This window comes from Rhinopithecus roxellana, chromosome 2 (assembly GCF_007565055.1).
Source record: "Rhinopithecus roxellana isolate Shanxi Qingling chromosome 2, ASM756505v1, whole genome shotgun sequence".
Lineage (NCBI taxonomy): Eukaryota > Metazoa > Chordata > Mammalia > Primates > Cercopithecidae > Rhinopithecus > Rhinopithecus roxellana.
Genome location: NC_044550.1, coordinates 34,923,696 through 34,945,689, shown reverse-complemented (window position 1 = coordinate 34,945,689; position 21,994 = coordinate 34,923,696). Strand labels below are relative to the sequence as shown.

At 41.4% G+C, this 21,994-nt stretch overlaps 1 protein-coding gene across 1 annotated transcript in view; it reads left to right on the top strand.

The window, feature by feature from the left end:
• Positions 1–21,994, top strand: part of FRAS1 (Fraser extracellular matrix complex subunit 1) — a 470,770-nt gene that overhangs the window by 251,064 nt on the left and 197,712 nt on the right. Inside the window, 2 exon segments of the mRNA XM_010384575.2 lie at positions 19,412–19,561; positions 19,795–19,941. Coding sequence (XP_010382877.2) covers positions 19,412–19,561; positions 19,795–19,941 — 297 coding nt within the window.

Here is a 21,994-nt window from a genome sequence, read left to right as displayed (position 1 = left end):
TTGAATAATGTCGGAACCAGACATCATTTATGTTCATCTATCCAGTCAGACAACAAATGTGTATTTTTGAGTGCCTACTAGTGGTCAAATGCTCAGAATACAGAAAAAGATGAAGGAGACAATGACTCCACCACCAAAGAGCCTAGAGACTGGGGAGAAGAATTTACTGGGTGATGGGTTATTGTATATTTCTTGACCCACTTTTTCCAACTCTGGGACAAACTTGTAGAGCTTTGCCTTTACCAGCTATTGCCTCAGCTCAGAAGGGCTGAACTGGGTGGATCCTGGGATGCTACTGGGCAAATGGGAAAGGTGAGAAAGCGTGCTGAGAGGTCGACCTGGCTGTCAGGTTTGTCTTGGGGCAGGGAGGAGGCGTGGTCAGTTGTCTAGATGACAGTATCCAGCAGGCACATTCAGTCTGGGATGGTGCCAATATCTCAGCTGTTCAGTCTGGTGGATTGAGGGTGGGGCTGGGCACAGCAAGTCAGTGGCTGTGCTGCCTGTGCCTGGTGGTACCATGGTCTAGGTGAGCCATTTATTTTTGCACATGACAGTAAAGACTAGACATTTTGGTATTAAGGTCTATATCCTAAGAAAACCAAACTGTCAAGCACAGGACTGCAGCCCAGAATGCTGGATTCAGAGCAGAAGCCCAAGTGTAGAGACTGTGCAAGCATTTTAGGTGCAACAAAAAGTGGAAATTCAGAGTCCAGGATTAAGACTAATCCAAATCCCTATGAGCTGTAGGATGTGAGTCTGTTGCTAGCGATGTCTGTCGTAGTCAGGACTGTTTTGGAAAGTGGGAAAAATGGTAGATAGTAGTGCCCACCCCCGAAAGAGAATTTGGGGATGGAAGGGGCTGTTATTACAGTTTGTATGGTTGAGTTCAGCTACTTATTATCACTTTAGGACATGGAGGAGCAGCTACTCTGAGAATTAAATGGCTCCCTACATGGCTAAAGCATATTGGTAGATATTTACTGAGAACCCACTGAGCACAGGTACCAAGTTGATGTTTGAGGGGTATACAGAGGTCTTCCAGGCTACTTAAGGAGGTGAACCAAAGACACAAGCATAGCTAACAAATAGTACAGAGCAATTTAGGGACAGTAACACCAACCAGTAATAAGGGCTGTAGGAGTTCAAGGTAGGAAGAAGTAACAGGATATGGAAGGCATTATGCGGGGGTCGGGGGGGAACCCAAAATACTTCCAGAAGAATAACCAGGATCCTGTGAGACAGAGGGAGCTCTGCTGGGCTTTCTGAGCATGGTTTCACCAGGAGACAGGCCCAGCAAGTATAGCACATGGGCCACTCATGACTAGTGAGTCATCTAACCTGGATGAAAAGCATGGTTGGTATTAAAGCATATTAGATAAAATGGTTGGGAAATTTAAATTCAAACCAGTGTATAGAGAGCTCAAAGTTTCAGGCCAAAAAGTTTTGACTAGATCTTGTGAGCAATAGGGCCATGAGAGTTTTGGAAAGGACTGCAGCTTGACTAAGGGTGTCTTAAGGCAAGAAACCTGCAAGCTGCATGGAAAATGGACCAACACAAGGAGAGATTAGAGTCAGGGTGAAGAGTTAGAAGGTAGGACCTGAATTATATCCTTCATGATGGCTTTTTTATTTAAAATCTAACTCAGAATGTGGGCCCTAAAAATTTTATGTTAGGGCATATTTAAAAAATACATGTTTATATAAGGAGATTCAAAAAATTTAATTTTTAATGAGCTCTGTTCTCTCTAATGTCCAGAGTGTTCTTTGATAGTAAATTAGGTGATTAGGACTTGCATTAATTTTTTAAGGCTAATAGGGAACCTTTAGAATGAGAATCATGGGACTGAGCTAAACAATCTGGAGTCCCCAACCCTAGAAGAGCAGGTCCTAACAAAATAAACTGAAAAGGAAAATCTTGGTTGTCCTGGGAATTGGGTATGTTAAATAATGGTTTTAAATGAGGTAACCATTGTCTGGTGCTTAGAAATCATTCGTTGATTAAAGACTGGTGTAATAGTATTTATTATAGAAAAGTTTGATCAGTAATTTCAGTTATTGAAGTTTCAGAGAACTGTGCTGACACCAAAGTTTACTTTTTCACTAAGTGTATGACTTTTCTAAACACCCCTACTTTCCTCTGTAGCACTGCAATGCCTTCACTCATGTATTATCAAACATTTGTCAAGCCCTTGCTCCATGCCAGGCATTGTGCTGGACTCTGGGGATGTAAAGACAAATCAGATATGGTGCTTGTATACGAGAAATGGACTCTTTAGTGAATGAAGGTGTTAGTTTGCTAGGGCTTCCATACCAAAATATCACAGACTGGGTGGCTGAAACAATGGAAATTTATTTTCTCCAAGTTTTGGAGGCTGGAAGTCCATGATCAAGGTGCCTGCAGGCTTGGCTTCCTCGGAGGCCGCTCTCCTTAGCTTGCAGATGACGGCCCTCTTGCTGGCTCCTCTGTGCACATGTGCCCCTGGTTTTTTCTGCATGTCCTAATCTTCTCTTCTTATAGCTATATTGGTCACACTGGATCAGGACCCATCCCTTAATATCCTTATTTTAACTTAATTACCTCCTTAAAGGCCCTATATCCAACTTCAGACATTCAGAGGTACTGGGATAGGGCCTCAACACATGAATTTTGGGGGAACTAATTCAGCCCATAACAGAAGGGAGTGTGTATTTAGTGTAGTATTGCTGTGGTACTCTGTGCACAGCACAGGAGATGAGATGAGCCTGTGGGACAGGACCCTGACCCACACTGGAGGCTGTGTATATGAGTGTGTGGAGTGGGTATGAAAGCTTTCCGGAGGATGTCACAACTGCGGTGATTTTAAAGATAGTGAGAATTAGAAGAGTTTGGAGCTTTGGAGGCAGAACATTTCAGGGAATGGGCCAAAGAGGATTATCTGTTGAGATACCCATAAAGAGTTGAGTCCTATGAAAGTGGTGGGAGTTGAAGTAGGAGGGAGCAGGACTGGTCTGTAGGGCCTTGGCACACCCGTGGGGATGCCTTGGAGGTTCTGGGAGGTGTCGCAATTCCATTTCTGTGAAGAGAAAGATCTGCGGAAGATGGCTTGGAGGAAAAGAATGAAGCAGAAAGTTCTTTAGGAGGTAACCACGGTAATCCAGATGACAGAAATCCTTTAATGAGAATGCTGCTGAGGGGATAAAGAGAAGGGGTCATGATTTCACCAGGTATTAATAGTATGTTAGGTTGACTCATCTCAGGTTGCTGTTTTGTCTGCAAAATGGTCCAAGTGGCAATTTCATATGATTTAATGTAATAGAAGTAACAGAGGTTGGTGCTCCCTCGGCCCTGGGGGGTAAGGGAGAGGGAACTTTGCAGATAGTTTCCAGGTTTCTGGTCACAGAAATTCGAGGGATGGGAGTACCATTTACCAAGGGTAGGAATAGATCTGAGAGGCAGTGAGGAAACCAGTGTGCTTGAATGTGGCCAAGTTGAATTTGGGGTGACAGTTGGACATCCCAGAGTGTCTCTCTAGGAGGAGGTTAAAGGTATAAGTGGACAGGTTTCTTACTATAGCTACTAGGAGCTTGTCTCCTTTCTCAGTGTTGACCTGAACTGAAAGTCCTGGAATTGTTTTTAACTAAAGTGTTCCCTCAGTCAGGTCATAGTTAACCTCATAGAATGTTTAGGTGACTTTTATCTAAACTCAGGAAGGTATTAGGACAAACCATGTGATGACAGGCAAAGCTGAGGATAATCTACCTTGTGCGGGGCCAGCAGTGGAATGTCCTCTCCGTGTCCTTGGGAAGTCCTAGCTCATAGGAAGTCTCGGAGAAGGACTGTCTCTGCCTGCTCTTTTGTGTATGTCCGAGCGCCTCCAGAGTGGCAGGGTTTCCTCTCGGGATGCATTCTCTATTTGACTCATACCTGAGATCATCATCGGAGACCTCGTAATTGTACTGTAGCTGTTTAAAAAAGAAAATGACAGAATCTAGCACACTGACAAGAGTAAACCCATCCTGGGAGCAGGTCCAGTAACCTCAGTGTGTCTCACATATGAAGATGGCATATGTGTGGGGTTTCTTCCTCCAAGTCTATCAAAGCAAATATAAAGTATGTGTGATTTAGGCCACAGCTGAAGGTTTTCAACAAAGATAAATGAACTGAGGTGAGAGGCAGCTGTGCATAATTGCGGGCGACAGGGTTCTATGCTATGGAAAGCCAGGTTTTCTTCTGTCATAGATTGAATTTTTTTTTTTTTTTTTTTTTTTTTTGCCCACATCTCAACAACATTAACAGAAAACTCCAAAGGCTAAGGTGCTTTCTTCATTTCTTTTTCTCAGCTAAAAGCTTTCTCTTGTTCATAGAATAGGGTAAGAATTAAAAGGAAAACAGATAAAAACCTGGGGTGGGGAGGGGGAATGTCCACATGCAAATGCATTTCTTTAAAAAATGCTTTGAGTTTTGTGGACTGCCTGATGGGACGGCTGTGTTTTTGAGTTCTTATATAGAAAGAAGATAATATCAAGGGTAATATTGCAGAGGGGAAGACCTGAAAAATTAAAATAGTTTTTTTTTCGGGGGGGTAGTGAAAGTCTGGGGGATTAACAAATTGTTATTGTTTATGAAGTATTTTTTTAAATGTGAGTTTGCTCTTTCCACAAATCTGTGTGAGAATGTAAGCAAAAGAAGACAAGTATCAGTAAAGAAATATTACTTTGAGTATTTTCATATTGTATTCCTGTTCCGCAGAACTCAAATTCTAAACAATGGTTAATAGGTGTTACATGTAACAAAAACAAAAACAAAAAAACCTCCTGGCCAGATAAATTTGGGGTTGACTCGGTTACATGAAGGTAAACAACTTTCTTTATTGCAGGATTTCTGAGAACCTTAAAAATACATATGTGCACTGTGAATCTTTAAGATGAAGATGGCTGAACATCATTTCCCAAGCACTGAGGACCCCTTGCCTTTATTATAGCCTCTTACAGGGTTAGCCAGTAGTATGCAGAACAATATTTTAGAAGTTGAACTAACTGATATTAATACTTGGAACAATTGGTTTGCACCTGCTAAAGGTAAAAGAAAATTATGAACCCGTACACAGGTTGTGGACCAACTGACTTCCCTCCATCTCTCCCTCTCTCCCTCTCTCCCTTCCACCCTTCCTTCTTTCTTTTCTCTGTGGGCAGGCAGAGGGGTCACCCAAGGAGGTGCGTGTTTGCCACCGTTTTGCCTGCTGAAGAGCATTGCTGTTAACATTTTTCTTCCACATCATAAACACTTTTGAGTCCTTTCCATGATTTTCCCCATTTATTGTCACCATTTCTGAAAGAAGGACCCTAAAAATGTGGTGAAAAAGTAAAATTGCTCAAAGTTAAAGAGCAACACGTCTTTATTTTGGAATAAGCTGATACAACTGCAACACTGAATAACGCAAGGGGAAACCCAGTTCAAGTTGAACATAATTAAGTACCCGGGAGGGAGCCCTGTATGAGCCAGGGCACCAGCTCTCTGTCTCCCCTCCAGACACAGTGACTGGAAGCCAGAGAAGTGAGAGCCAGTTCTGTTTTAAAGCAGCTTCTACCGTGCGGGGGAGGTGGATTGGCACCGCCCTACATCTTGCTGTGGCTGCTTCTGCAGTTATAAATGGAAAGGAAAGGAAGAAAAGAGCCATCAACTTTAAACATGTAGCAGTTGTTGCCTTATTTTGATCACCAAATCCTACCCATCCATCCCTCAGTGCCTGGCTCAGATTCCCTCCCCTCCAGGACCAGCTTCTTCTTGGCATCTCCCCTGTTAGAATTTCTAGTATGCTGATTATTTCTGCCATTTACCTAGCACTTGGGCTTTGATCAGCTCACGTTCTCTGTGAGTGATCTTTTCATGGGTATCTAATAATAGGTGCCAGTTCTGAGGGCTTATCATATGAAAAGTGCTGTGCTAATTGCTTTGAATATATTTTGCCATTTAACATTCACAATGATCCTCGAAGGCAGGTACTAATTTTATCCCCATTTTTACATATAAGGAAACTGAAACTGGCTAAGAGAGGTTAAGTACTGACTCCAAATGATAAAAGTCAGGAATGATTGATCCAAGATTTGAACCCAGAGAATGTGATTCCAGAGTCCACATATTCAACCATTTTGTACTCCATTATGCAAGTACAATTGCTTGCACACAATCGGGGTTCAAGAATGATTTTTTTTTTTTGGTTGGTGAATTAAAAAGCAGATTGGTAGGTGGATTACTTGATTGGCGAGTTAAAAGTCAGTGTGATAAATAGAATGGTTTGGAGAGGCATTGTTGGGAAACATTGCACGGACTTGCTGGTCTGTTTTAAATGCTAAGGAAGCTGATTTAGACTGCCATGTGTACATGCATTCCCATTGTATTTGATCCTTATTAAATGAATAAGCTTCAAAGAAAAACATTAATGCATACTAAATTTTAATAATTTATATCACTCCACATTTACTTTCTTTTTCAATATATACATACATGCATTGTTTTCAATTGTAGTCAACAGCTACTATATTTCTTTGTTCTGTTCTCTAAAATATCACTTTAAATGACATATTTCCATATGTTGGCAAATATTGGAAGAATCTACATAATTGTCATTTTTAATGCCTAAGTCATTTTCCGTTGTGTTTGAGTAACTTAACTTGGCCATTTTCCTGTTGTGGATCTGGGCCGTAAAAAGCAGGAGATAGATTTACTGGTTGGTCCATGACTTCCAAGGCTACAGCTGTGATTAGATATGTGTTTCATGTCATTACTAATACTAGTAATGGTGTGTTTATGAAGTTTTATAATTTTCAAAGCATTTTCTCATGGATCTTCTCCTTTAATCATCCCCAGAAGCCCCCCTGAAGAACTGGAAATGCTAGTAATTCCCATTTTGTTGACTGGTGAATTAAGACTCAGTAGAGTGCCAAGCTAGCACTTGGATGGTCCTCAAGAACTGTTGGGTAGAATTAAGGACTTGAATCAGCTGTCCTCATGTCTAATCCTTTTCTAATGCCTCGTATGATAATCACAACAGGATCTTTCTTCTTAGTGTGAGTCATATTTTGGTTCTTATCTCTTCTTTTTCACCTTCCTCTTTATTCCATCTAGTCCTGTTCTTCTATCTCTGCATTTTTTTCAATTTGCTTGTGTCTTCTATTTTTTTTAACACTTGCTTCTTTATTTTCCTTATCTTCTTTTTTTGTAATGCACTTTCTTTTCTTATTTCTCATCTTGTCACCCTATCTCTTATTGCTTGAACCATGAATTGCATATCCACCCTCTCTACAGAACTTTCAATGATTGTCTCTTCCTTGTTCTCCCAAATTTTGTTTTATTTAAGAGATCCGTCTGTCTGCAAAGGGATGATTGAATATTTCAAGGCATTTATTAGTTTTTTGAGCTTTTCCTTTCAGGAAAAAAGAACATGACCTATGCTTAAATTGAGTCCTTCCTAAATAATAATAAAAAAAACTGTATTTTCTTCTTCATGTGACTTTTACCAAACAATACCTTCCTTAGCTTTCATAATGAGAGAAGGACCTTACTTGTAAGCTTTCAGCTTGTAAAAGCTCCCAATGAAGTCAGGATTGCTGTTTCTTCCTAATAACTATAAGTCAGGGCTTGAATTGCAGGGAAGGTTTCTGTGAGTGTATGTTGAAAGAACACAGCTGAATTGAGACTTACAGGTTATCTTCTTCAGTACTGAAGGTAGCAAAACTGCTAAGGCTATGTTTACCTGCTTTTACACACCCGTGAATTTCTGTGGCTTATTTTTAGTAGGTAAAAACAGTGAATTGATTGCAAACATGAGCATCAGCATCAATGTCAATTCTGATTGGGCCCACTACAGATAAGGAATAATAACTCATGTTTATTGAACACTCATTGTGTACCAGTTCGTCACGTATATTATGTCACTTAATTCTGTCTGCAAGCACAGGAATTTGGTCCTGTGATTAGTACCATCTGCATTTTACAGGCCAAGGTAAGATTAGAGATGAGATTAGAGATGTTAACCCACTTACCCAAAGTGTCACAGCTAGTAAGCCCGGGAACTGGGCTCTGAATCCAAGGAGTGCACTTCAGAGGGCACATATGTGATCGCTGTGTCATCAGCCTTCATCACTGATCTAGTTTCCATAAGACTCTCTCTGCTTCTCGACATCATTGTATTCACTTATTTTTGATGCTTTGTGGTTTTGACCCTCATGGCCTTCCCACGCACTCCCTACGCTCTCACTTCACTCTCAGTCTACAACTCTGCTTTCTTTTTTTGTTTAGAAGATTTATATTATCTGATAAGACAAAACAAACAAACCTCATCTTTTCTTCTCAAATACCTTTCTCTTCTATTACCTCTTTTTCCTTCCTTTGAGAAAGGAGCTCCCTCATTCTGCCCCGGGGAGCTCCTTCCCCGCTGTCCCAGAGCCCATCTGCCTTCCTGAGCTGATCTCTCCAGTCAGGTGTTTCCTCTTCTGCTTACACATTCCTCTCCCTCCTTTTCTCTTCGTTTTTCCTGCTCCTTTTCCTCCCCCCATCTTCTTGCCTCCAGGGTCCTTGTGTCTTTCACAACTTAAATCTTCATTTCTATTTTCTCTTTAGATTTCATCCCAAGTACGTGTGATAATCCCCTCCAGATCCTCATTTCTCTCTTCCTGCTGGACATCTGATCACAGGAAATCTCCAAAGAAAACCCTTCATCTTCATCCCTCCTGCCTCCACAGGTGCTTTTCTTTTTTTTTTTTTTTTTTTTTTTTTTGAGACGGAGTCTCGCTCTGTCGCCCAGGCTGGAGTGCAGTGGCCAGATCTCAGCTCACTGCAAGCTCCGCCTCCCGGGTTTACGCCATTCTCCTGCCTCAGCCTCCCGAGTAGCTGGGACTACAGGCGCCCGCCACCTCGCCCGGCTAATTTTTTGTATTTTTTAGTAGAGACGGGGTTTCACCGGGTTAGCCAGGATGGTCTCGATCTCCTGACCTCGTGATCCGCCCGTCTCGGCCTCCCAAAGTGCTGGTACAGGTGCTTTTCTTCCTTCTCTTGACTTCCTTGTCCATCTACTACTGATTTTTCAATTGGCACAATTCAAAACCATTGTGTTACTTTTGCTTCTTTACAACTCGTCTTCCATATTGGAATCACTGCCATATCTCATAGATATAGCATATCTCTGTTTCTGCTGCAAAAACCCCAAGCTCTTCTTTCTCAGATGACAGACATGTTTTTCTCTTTCTGCTAGAGGCTCTTCCTCACTAAAGCTCTCCTAGTCCTTCCCAGGAGGAGGAGGAGACCTTTCTTGAATATCAACTTTGGTTTATAAAACACTCTTTGACACTCAAAACTTGTCAATGCCTTCCCATTGCCCATTGCATTAGCTGTAAATCCTTCACCCTGATTTTCAAGGTCCCTGATTTCCTTGGTTCCCCTGTGAACGTCCAAGGCTCCAGCCATGCTGATTTTCTTCCCCACGCCACACTGCTCCGTTCCTGTGTGCCTCTGTGCTGTTACATGTTCTTCCCTACTAACAAGGATGTCCTCAGCTGGCACTATCTGCAAACATCAAATGAACACTCAAGGTCGAGTTCCTCTTATTCACTTTGGATAAAATATTCTCTGATCCTTGACACCTGTTGCATTTGGGATGTGTATGTGTGTGTGTGTTTGCCATCCCTAAGCATCTTGAGAGAAGGATTCAAGTCTGATTCAACCCTATAGTACCTTCCACAGTGCCTCATACTCAGCTGACTTGCCATAAATGTTAATTGAAGTGAACTGTTTTCTACTGTGGAACTAAACCGAGTAAAACATAAATTGGCTACAAAACTTCAAGATACATGGTAAGAGTGATACTCCTGACACCTTGTTGGCAGTGCAAGCTGGCACCAAAACTTAGAGCTTTGCTTTTACATTTGACACTGCCACTCGCCACCTCCCCCTACCCTCCCCACTTCAAGCTGTTTCCTTCGCTCCTACGGCAGCCTTCCCAACACATTGGTGAGTTTGTCAACACTAAGTAGAAATCACTGCCCTATATCATGAAGGTCATTCTGTTGTCATGTTTTCTTTGGTTAGTTTTTTAAGAGTAAAGCAATAGCCACAGACACTGAAGAAAGAAGTCTCACTTGGTTGGTTGGTTTTGTTTTGTTTTGTAGCTTTTGTACTAACTCAAAACCTCTAAAAAGAATACGTGATTTCTAAGAGCTTACGGGTGGACTGAGCACAAAGTAATGATCAAAAGGGAAAGAGATAGGATGTTTTTTTTCTTCTGTCATCTGTATATTATTTTCTGGATTCCTGTCATACTTATCTCACAAGCAGAAACGCATCAATTTTAAAAGTGGCATTAGAATTCAAATTCGATGCCCTTTAAAGACCCTGAGTTTTGGCATGAAATCATTTCTTTTTCACCTGACGAAGAACAGTTACAAGTGCTGATTATTTTAACCGCTTCCAAATGCACTTAATGTGGTTGCATTAAGAACCTAATGGACTGACAAGACATTATTAAAAATCTCACTGTGTGTCTAAATTTGTCTTTATAGATCATTATTTATCAGCTGAGGAGTCACTGCTCCATAAAACCAACATCCAAAGCCATTGTGTCGACAGTACACATTTACTTTAATATCTTCAAGCTTTTTTGATTTTGCTCCAAAGAGGTGAAATAAATTATTTCACTGCCATGTGCTTCCATCCGTCATGATTGTGGGTAATTCTCACTGATCCTTGAAGCAGAGCCTTTGTGATTTGAAGAAAGCATCATATAGTGATGACCACATGCAATTTCCTCACAGCTGCAGGGTGACATATTAGAGGATTCTACAGCTGCTGAGTCAAAATATTAATTTTTTATCTGTTTAAATTTCTAGCATGTCTATATGCTGTGCATATTTAGAAAACAAATGGAATCTTCTGCTTGCTTAAAAACAATAAATGCATTTATTCCAGCTGGAGCTAATACTCCATTTTTCAGGCTGCCTTGTAATGTGTTTATTAATTTGCTTGTTTACGGTGCTAATTCACTACTTTTATTAGCAAGGTGGTATATACACAAACAACTGGAATTCCATCTGTGCCCCCACCCCCAACTCACATACTTATTATACATCAGTAATCTGAAACAGCCTAAGCGTAAATGTATCCTGGGCCTCTCTTCTTTCCTTGTGACTCTTAATGAGTCGTATATTTAAAGACTCTTTACTGTAATTGCAATAGTGACAAACAAGAATTTACTTACTGAGTAGTAGCGGGAGGAATCTGAGGGACAGGCTCCAGAATAGGCACTGTTTTTAAGCAATTGACAGATACATGCTCCCTATTTCAACATATTTGAGGTCAGCCTCTCTTTTTTTGATTGCAGGCAGGAAGGTCAGATGCAGATGCCTTACTGCACAGATGGGGTTTTTTGGATGGGACATTAATCCTTGCAGAAGCTGCTAGAGTGATGGGTTGGAAATTCAATTCCCTTGTTTTAGTAACTGCAGTCTGATACAAGTTAAGCAATGACCATATACACTTCCTCTACTGTGTCCTGTGAAATGGTTTTCAATATCACCTGTGGGCAGGAACAGGCACGGATGGCAGACTGGGGTATTTAAGGGGAATTCACCCCGGAATTTGTTGGTCTCTCTGAGGACGCTGCCATTGTAAGGACACAGTTTCTGACAGATGTGCTCCTATGATGTGGGCCCATCAAAGATCTGAATTAGAGGGTTCATCAGACGGTTACCACCAAATGAGAAGAATTCAAGAGTTGCCTCCAAATCAGACTGGTTTGTAGAAAATATGCCCATAGACTTTACTGTGAGTAAAATGACTGGTGTCGTGGCAGTTTATTGGGTCACATAGTTACCTCCCATAGTGCCTAGATGTGGGGCTCATGCCACGTCTTAATTATGTTTAGATTGTATAATTAATACATTTGGCTGGCCATGGGGGTAGTTCTCTCTCCTTATTATCTCCAATTGTAACTGACAAGGCAGTTGGCAGTTGTCACAACTGCACCCCGAGTAGCGCTCTTTTTCTCCTGACCTCAAGTGGATTTTGAAAACCAGGTAATGCAACCCATATTGCCCTTTTTCGTAGGCCTTCAAATTCTCCACAATTTCCTAGCATTTTTACTCCAATAACTTATTTTTCCCCCTGTAACAACTGTGTGGGAGCTACCTACCAGGTACCACTGATTTGGCCAAATTCTACTTTGTTTTCCTTTTAAAAGGAGTTTTGAGAACTGTCCATGAGTGACAAGGCCTTCCCCAGTCATGCAAAGAAAAACCACAAGTGTGTTTTTCTTCCTTCTCAAGGATCTCCATTCCTGGTCACAATAGTTTTCATGTATTTGCATTATAAAATTCTTAATATGCCTACTCTAGCATAAGCCCCTTGAGAACAATTCAGTAGAGGGATGTTTTTGTCAGAAAAGGAGCTTCTGCAGATGTAATGGAGGAGAGGAGGCTGGTAGGGGAGAGAACAGTAAGGAGCCTGCTTTTCTTCTCCAGCAAGGGTTTCATGGCAAGAGCTGCTGTATGTCAGAGTTTTCTTAGATTGTTAGTTTTCTGCTTTGGTTTGATGTCTTCTCCTAACATGAGTTGCCTTTCATATAAAAAACATTCTCATTTAAATCTATAACAAAAACACAGAGACCTCAGTAAAGAAACTGAAAAAAGACACACACGCACGCGCGCACACACACACACACACACAGAGAGAGAGAGAGAGAGAGAGAGAGAGAGAGAGAGATTCCCAATTGCCTTTACCATAAAATCCAGACTCCTTTCCATGACTTACAACGTTTTGCAAAACTGGCCTGCTCAGGTCTGAGTGGCTCTTTTGTGTGTTCTTTAAGATCCAGCCATGTTGAACTTTTCTCCGTTCCTTGAAGGCATCCTGTTCTGTTCAACTGCTGGGTTGCCTAAGCTTTCCCTCCTCTTGGAACCCCTTCCAAACATTCTCCCCCTGCCCTGCTCCTCTTGCAGCTAACTGCCACCAGTGTTCTTGTCTCAGCCTCCTCTGGGAGGTCTTCCCTGGCCCCTGGACTAAGTTGGTACCCCTGCTATGTACTTTCATGGCACCCTATCATTATCCCTGTAGCATTCTACAGGATGTTTGTAACAGTCTCATGCCAGTCCTGCACCTCAGTGTCCACCATGTTTTCAGGTTGCTCAGCACACTGTCCCCATGACAAAATTTGGAGACAGCCCTCTTTAAGGCAAGAAACATAGCCCAAGTCCACTCTACTATTGGACTCAAACATTCTACTGGGTTACTTCCAACCTGTTCTATAAGAGGGGCAAGCAGGAGCAAAGGGAGTGGTGTCTCTGCTTTTTCTTCCCCTTCAGTTTGAAGGTTTTTAGGTTGGGGTAGGGAGATGGAGAGTGTAGGGGTTGTGTTGATCGGGGAGGGCGTGGGTCTATTAGTTCCAATGCACATTCAAGAACTTTTTCGGCCAGGTGAGGTGGCTCATACCTGTAATCCCATCACTTTGGGAAGCCAAGGAGGGAAGATTGCTTGAGGCCAGGAGTTTGACACCAGTCTGGGCAATATAGTGAGACTCCTGTCTGCATGAAAAATAAAAGGATTAGGTGGATCCAGTGGTACACACCTATAGGTCCAGCTACTCAAGAGACTGAAGCAGGAGGATCCTAGAGCCCTGAGTTCGAGGTTTCAGTGAGCTATGATTTTGCCACTGTACTCCAGTGTGGGCAACAGAGGGACACCTTGTCTTACCAAACAAAAAAAGACCATTTTTCTTTCTATCTTCTGTGCCCTGGGTTCTATAAGTATAGTGTCTTTGTAGATCTGATTTTGATAACTTCGGGAACACATGATAACCCCATACTTCCTGGTCCAATGGGGGATAGTGACAGTGGATGAGGAAGGGACTCACTGATTGATACCTCAGTTTATTCTTTGATTGTGCATCTTAAATACTCAATTAAAATGATATATCCAGAATCATTTCCCCCACCATGCTGAAAATTGTAGGAGTATCGTAGCCATTGGAATGTTTTCATTGTTTCGATGAAAAAAAATGTTTTTCATACTCAACCTTGATTATAATAAAAGAAATATGAAGTAAAACAATGACATAGCCCCAATTTTCACCAACCAATTTAACCAAGATTGGTTTACCATTTTTAAATTTTTTAGTGCTGGCAAAATTAGGATGAAACAGTCTCATAAATAGCTCTTGAATTATACATCAATAGGAACTTTCTGGAATGAAATTTATAATATCAATTAAGAATTTTAAATTTTTTCATGCTTGTAGTGCTTAAAAGTGTATGCTCTGGACTTAGTCTGTTTATGATATATGTAAAGCAAATGACTTAACCTTTCAGGTCTCAGTTTCCTCATTTATAAAATGGGGATAGTAACATTGCCTACTTTTTCTCTTCAAGTGAAATTATGTGTTTATAATAATTAATATTTTGCCCAATGTATATTCAGAGCTCAGTAAATGTAAACTGTAATAATAATATGAATTGTACCCTTTTGACATTGTCCTTTAGGAAATAATCTGAGATGCAGACAAAGATTTATGCACAAAAATGTTATCATAGCCTTAATTATAAAAATGGAGACAAATTGTAAGTAAATGTTCAAACTGTAAGAAAATGATTTTCTTGTTTGCTTACTTAATACTGGAATATGATGTAGCTGCTAAAAATGATGTTTACAGAGTCCCTAATGACATGTGGGAATGCTGATGAAATTGAGTAAAAAAGGTACTATAATGCCCACATTTAATCTAATCTATGTAAAAATCTCTGTATATAAAATTGTATAGAGAAAGCACTAAAAAAAAAAAAAAGTCAATGTTAGTAGTTATTGACCCCGAAAAACCATGCTTAGGGTGATTTTTATGATTATTTATACTTTGTAAAAATATTTTTCATGTTTCCTCTCTTCCGTGGCTTACTTTGTAGTCAGAAAAATAAAACCCTTAGATCCCTGTCTGAACCTGCTCAGCTCTTCTGTGTAGATCACAGCAGTCCTGGACTTGCACCTGAAGCCTGCTCGCAGGTGGTGCCCTGTGGGACCGGCTACTCATAGCCTGTCTTGCCTGAGTTTTGTAGTCTGCCTTAGGGAACTATACTTTTCTGGTTGTAAGTCAGAACATTGGTATTAATCCTCAAGCCCTTGTTGCTCTGATTTCTGGCTTCTCTCCGTGCAGATCGTTACTCATTTTGAGGTCTCCCAAGAAACTCTCTCCTACAAAGAGATTTTGACTTCAAGCCTCTGACGACAAAAGTGTTCCCTAGGTTTTGGGGACTTATTATTCTTTTCAGCTCGATTTAATAAAAATCAGTCAACCAACCTTGAGAGCCTAATTATATAATTGGCCTTCTGTTGGGGGATTGCATATGATGGAGCTGGGAAGGAAAGTTTGCATGAGTGGATTAACATGGGTCCCACTCAGGTTGTTGCTTTGGAATGAGTCTATTCACAGGATCGGGTGTTCAGCATGACTTTTTAAACCATAGAATGAATACAGGTAGTGAACAAAAAGAGTTAGATAGTTTAACTTTCCACACTTGAGTGTTTATAATCTCCTGTGTGAGGTAAAACTATAAACTAACTTGGATAAATGTGATGTGTTGGTCAACTTGGAGTTGATCGTTTTGTATTTTCAGGTGTCGTGTACTGATTTCTCCATTGACTCTGAGCACTCACTGCATCATGCAATATATGTCTGGGGACTGATCGGATGCCTTCTTATGGCTTAACATGGAGCTGTGGAAGGAAGCAGAGGCCCTGAGTAATTTCAGAGTTTCTGAAACTCTTCAGACCTTTCCATTCATTTCTGGCGTCTGTGTACCCAAATCTACCAAACAGCCATGTCTGGTTTAAGATCTCCAGAGACTTGATTAGGAGGATAGAAAAAGTTAAAGGCTGTAAGGAACCTGTATATTTATAAGTCGTCAGAGGCACAGAAAGAGAACCCAGCCAAGAAAAGCACCTGTGTCACTCAGGCTGAGAGGAGAGAGTTTTAACGGGAAAGGCTGCCTGGTCGACAGTGCCTTGTGTTGCAGAGATTTCAGGTAGGATAAGGAATTAGAGGAGGCCATTAGATCTGGTCCTTAAGAGGCCATCAGAGACCGTTTCAAGAGCAATACCACAGTAAAATATTTTGAAAACAGATAACAATGAAGTGAGGAGTTAGAGGGGCAAGGAAGCTGGGTAGTTAAGGGAAGGCAAGAGATGAGTTGTTTGTAGAGAAAAGTTTTTAGGACAGTAGGCAATGGAGAGCATGGTTGGAAGTTGAGGCTGAAAAGAGAGATAGGGGAAAACAGGTGGAATAATATTGAAAATTGGATCAAGAATATAGGTGTAGGCATTAGCCATTTTATCCTGGGAGAAGGGAGGAAATGAAATAAAAACAGGAATAGATAGGCGTTTTGAGGTTGAAAGGAATGAATGCAGGATGCTCTGCTTAATGATGTAGATGAGATCACCTGGGAAGACATGAATGGGTGGGCACAGTGGGGTAGTGACTTCAGAAGAGTAATAAGGGTTTAAAAGCACTGCTGGGTGTGGGGGAAGGAATGTCCACAACCTGGCTCCAGTTTCCTTTAGAATAATTAACACACGTTACACTCCTTATTTAAACAGAGATCCCAAGATCAGATAAATCCATAAATACTTATTTGTTGTACCCACAAAATACTACAGGAGTCTGCTTACTTTCTCTTGAAAGCATCCCCTGGGTGATTATTCTTTTATGTTTCTCTAATTGCATGCTAGAGAAAGCATCTGTTAGATGCAACTAGTCTTTAGACCACTGAACACCTGCAGATCTTGTTGATGCATGCCCAAGTTCAGAAAGCTCTGGAAGAAATTGCTTTAAAGAGGATAGGCCATAACTTTTCAAATAACGGAGCCTTGAATCTGTAGTGTTTCCTAGGTTTCCAATCCTAACATTTACCCACTTGTTAAGGTAATCATAAAACACTATCACCTTCATTTGCTCTTGCAACTTTTGAAGCTTTTTAAATTTCCCTTTGCACAACTGGGATTGTGCTCCTGGCACTGTGAGGAAGGCATAGGGAAGAGAGAGCAAAGGGCTTGGCATTATGTGGAAACCATACACCAAATCTGGGGAAAGTAGCCTCCTTCTCGTATTTCCCTCAATGCAGTCATAATTTCCTTTGTAGTTTACTGAAGGACTGAAATGAGGATTAATTTGGCTCTCAGGATATCATGAATTGTTCCTAATATTGGCATAAGGCTGCTTGTAATTTGTAACTCCCAAAGTTCAGAGAAAGGTTGGGGACTGTTAGTTTGTATGCTGCCAAAAGATTCAGCATTTTTGAGTCAGACTTCTGTGGCTTAACTTCTGGGATGACTATGAAGGTCCTCTGAAGGGTTCTCATGTGGATGAGTGGGCACTGGACATGAAAGGGAGATCTGCTTCATGTGCAGGGAACACATCCAGATGATCAACAGTTAGGATCAACAACAGTGTACAGAGAAAGACCTGTTTTTAACAGATTTCAGGGGCAGGAATCTGTTTTACCAACATGGATTTTGCTAGAAATCACAGTCTCTACTACAAGCCTTGAGATGAAACAAGACATTTTGAGGCCATGGGTGGTGCATTAGCGAGTACAAAGAAATGCTTTGAATCCTACAGGGGAAGATGGGAAGGCCCCATAACCAGAACTCTTTCTTTTCTTTTTTCTAGATCTTACTCCTTTTTCAGTTTAGGTGGGTAAATTGAGATTTGTGGGTTTTCTCCTGCCTTTGGGATAAAGGATGATAAATGGGACTTAAAGGGTAATTACCACTTGAAAGCAGGAAGTTTTCACCTACAAAGGAAGCTGAACACAATCAAGTTCTTTATTAAAGAATGACTATCATGTGAATGAGAACAAGAGACAGTGCTGTCTGGACAAAATAATTTGTTTTATAGCTTTAATCCCAACTGGCATTACAGAGCTACTATGCACTATGTATCGGGTCATAAAAATGAGTTTTCAACTCACAACTCTTCTTCATAACTTTATCTCTAAAGACCAAAATATTCCAGCAACTCAATCCAATTATTTACTCACCCCAGTCCATTCATACTGAAGGCTGAGACTGGTATACTGACTCCGGAAGGCCAAATCTGTGACAAGGAGCCTTGCAGAGGGCTCAGGTGCCCTGTTGATGCAGAATTTTTCTCAGCTTCTTTGCCGGACTCATGGCAGCGGCGCCTCATCTGCTCAGCCTGCTGTGCTCAGCCCCTTGTGGGAGAAACATGTGAGTTAGTGAGTGCAGGATCCAGCTGGCCTCTCGGGGCACTGACACAAGAGCAAGTGCCATGGGGGGCCTGCAGCCAAACCAGGCATGTCACCTCAAGGGAAACGTGGTGGCATCCAGGTGAGGGTACCCATGACCCTGAAGCCCCAGAAGCGGTGTTATAGTGCTCTTTTAGTTTCGCCATCTGCAGTCTGACAGATGGTGGTGTGTTAGCAGCTCATTTGGCCTCTTGCCTTGTTGCTGAGGCAGTTGCCCTCTGCTAGGTGAGGGCAAAGGGCTGGTGTGACAGCCTTTCTGGGTACCAGCACTTGGTGGGCCCCAAGCTCTTGTCCAGTGTTGAAGAAGAATGGGGTTACACAGAAAATTGAATGATGGTAAAAGTGGAGAATTTTATTGAGTGATGAAAACATTTCTCAGAAGAGAGGGGAGCTGGAGAGGGAACGAGAAGGACAGGTCGTCTTCCCCCAAAATCAGGTTGTCTCTTCCCCAAAGTCAGGCTGTCTCCCCACTACTGACTGAGTCTGGGGTCTTTATGGGCACAGGATGGGGGTGGGGCATGCCATAGGTAGTTTTGGAAAAAGCAACATTCAATTGGTAAAAAGGCATGATTCAGAAAGAACCAATTGGGAGAGGGTGGGCAAAGAGGAACAGAAGTTCTTACTTTGGACTTTCTGTCATGGGTTTCAGGCTGTTTTTTGTTGTTGTTGTTTTATGTGAAGATGGGGCTTCACCAAGGACCTGTCCTGTCCTCCTAGAATTTCTCTGCCTCCTGCCTCTATTACTGTGAAGGGGGTGGGGGAAGCTGCACTCCAGTCTCAGACCCCCAGGGGAGATATTGATAGTATTGATCTTACTGCTTCTGTTAGTCAGGAAGTTCTCTCTATACTCCTAGCAAGTATCTATCACGTGGCACCCTCGTATCTAAAGGTCATTCCGTTGGAAAGGGATGAAAACTCAGTCACTGTGCTGGGCCTGGCCATTTGCTAAAAACCTCAAACACACAATTTGTACAGGTCCCAAGCTTCTACTTTACTGATATACACTGCCTTTGGGCTACTCTCCAGCTGTCAGCTGCAGTGTTTGTAATTGAAATCTCCTCTGCCCTTTGTGCAGTGATGAGACTTTGTGCTCATGAACACCCATGCCTTCTCTCTGCTCCCCTTCCCCTTCCAGACTGCCATCCCCTGTGCCAGCACTGTGCAGCTGATCACAACACCGGGAGCATCTGCCTGAGGTGCCACAATGCCCGCTACCTGCTGCTCGGGGACCACTGTGTTCCTGACTGCCCTTCAGGATACTATGCAGAGAGAGGAGCTTGTAAAAGTGAGTAACTGCTGGACTCAGGAGCTGGAGCTGCTACCCGAGATTCTCTTCGGGCAGTAGCTGGGAAGGCTTGACCTTTCCTAAGAGAGAGCAGAGGCAGGAAGTATGCCATGGGACTGTAAACCAGACCTGCCAATGTTCTTAATGTTGGGACTTTATTACCCACACTTGGGATGCTGCTTGGAAGAGAATCTGACATCATGGTTTCTGTTATGTCTCTTTTTCCTCTGCAGAATGTCACTCCTCGTGCAGAACCTGCCAGGGCAGAGGACCTTTCTCCTGCTCCTCATGTGACACCAACCTCGTGCTGTCCCACACTGGCACCTGCAGCACCACCTGCTTCCCTGGGCACTATCTTGATGACGATCACGTTTGCCAGCGTAGGTTTTTCCAATGAACCTTCTCTCCTTTCCTTCCTTTCCTGCCTTTCTGAAGCCATTGAAAGAAATGTGAGGTTCTTCCATCTTCTCACCTGGTAGCCTTTATTTTTATAAAAGGAAGAAATCCAATCTACAAAGGCAATAAGGTTGCCATTAACAGATTGTAGCTCAGATATTGGCCTAATCAAAAGTGCTGGGCTTGGCGGTAGGGTCTCTTCTGTAAGTGCCAGCTGTGTGATCTTGGGCAGATTATTAACTCCTCTGTCCAGGTTATCTCATTTAAAAAATAAAAGTGTTAGTTTGTTTCATCTTTATAGTTTTTCTCAGCAATCCCATTCTATGACCATAGGCAGAGAGTGGAACTTGCTTTAGTACACAGTCGGTGGACTAAGCACTTCTCTGGATTGAATTTGTTTTCTACGTGTATTTGTGAATATTGACAGTGTACAGGCTTTGCATGCTGGAAATATCCATTTCTGCCTAAACAGTAGTTATTTGGACTTGTATGGGAGTTACTTGTATAGATGTCTTATTTCTCAAGTAAGTCAGGATATGATGAATTACCTTGAGTTAGGCACAAACAAAGAGTTAGGATATTCTATTAGGGAATGGGTAAATCTCTCTGAAAAAAAAAATAAGATATCCTTCATAGATGAAGGAACATTTATGATAGGCTGATACCGCTTATTTTATCTCAGGCACCAAAGTGTCATTTGCAAAAACGAAAAATTGTTATACTTTTGAAAATGACAATTAACAAATATAGTGGTGATATTTCAGTTGTGTGTTCTAGGGGATACCATGCTGAAGGAATTGTGCAGTAGTGGTTAGGAGAGTGGGCTCTAGAGTCAGAGAACTGAAGTTCAAATCCTAACTGCTACTTAGAGCTTTATGACCTTGAACAAGCCAATTAACCACAGGCCTCAGTTTCTTTTTTGTGTGTGTGAAAGGAAGATTATAAAATACCTACATCCTATTGTTGTTACATTTAATATAGACCATAGTGGAGGATAAGTTGTCAGAATTGATTAACCATTGTTTTGTTTTTATCATCATCATCTAAAATGAGAGGCAAATAAAGTAGTAAAGATATTTCTATTTTATAGATAGGATGATAGATATTACTGTTAGTTTATTGAGATCCTTGCAAAGATTTGCATTAGTTTTATGGAACTCACCCTTTTGCATCATCTGTGGAGGTACTGGAGATCTAAAAACAAATTTTTTTGGACCAGTGGGAAGATTGCTTTTGTAACAAAAACTTTGCTTTGTATGTATCAACTGTCTGCCAGAATCTGTAGATTCTGTAATACAAGAGACAGGAATGAAATACTTCCATGTTCTATTCAAGAGCAAGAGAGTGTTGGTGGAGAAATAGTGACTTAGATTTATGAGGCTCTTCACAGCACTGGAATCACAGAAATAAAAGTTCAAAAGAAAAAATAGAATCCATTGTATGAAGTATAGGTAACAAAAATACATTGCATTGAAATAGTTCTCTTCTGGGAAGTTTTTGTCTTGGTGCAGGGTGGCCTCTGCACAAACACATTTGCTATCATCCCATGTAAATAGAATGTCATAGAATATTTCAGTTGGATTAAGAACTTCCTAAGTTTAGTCCTTAAATTTCATTCTAAGATTGAAAAAGTATGCTCCTACGTTGGGATATTTGAGTTTCTAGTAGGTTAAAAAAAAACACCAAAAAACAAAAACAGCCTGGCCACATGGTGAAACCCCATCTCTACTAAAAATACAAAAAAACTAGCAGGGCATGGTGGTGCATACCTGTCATTCCGGCTACTCGGGGGGTGCTGAGGCAGGTGAATCGCTTGAACCTGGGAGGCAGAGGCTTCAGTGAGCTGAGATCGTGCCATTGCACTCCAGCCTGGGTGACAGAGCAAGACTCGGTCTCAAAGAAAAAAAAAATTCAACAATGTTCTATTCTAATACTCATAATTATAGACAATTATAAGCCTGCCAATTTTAGAAATTCTGCAATAAGGGCTTTTGAGGAAATGTAATCAGTATTAAGGGATATTAAGGGAGGCATTCA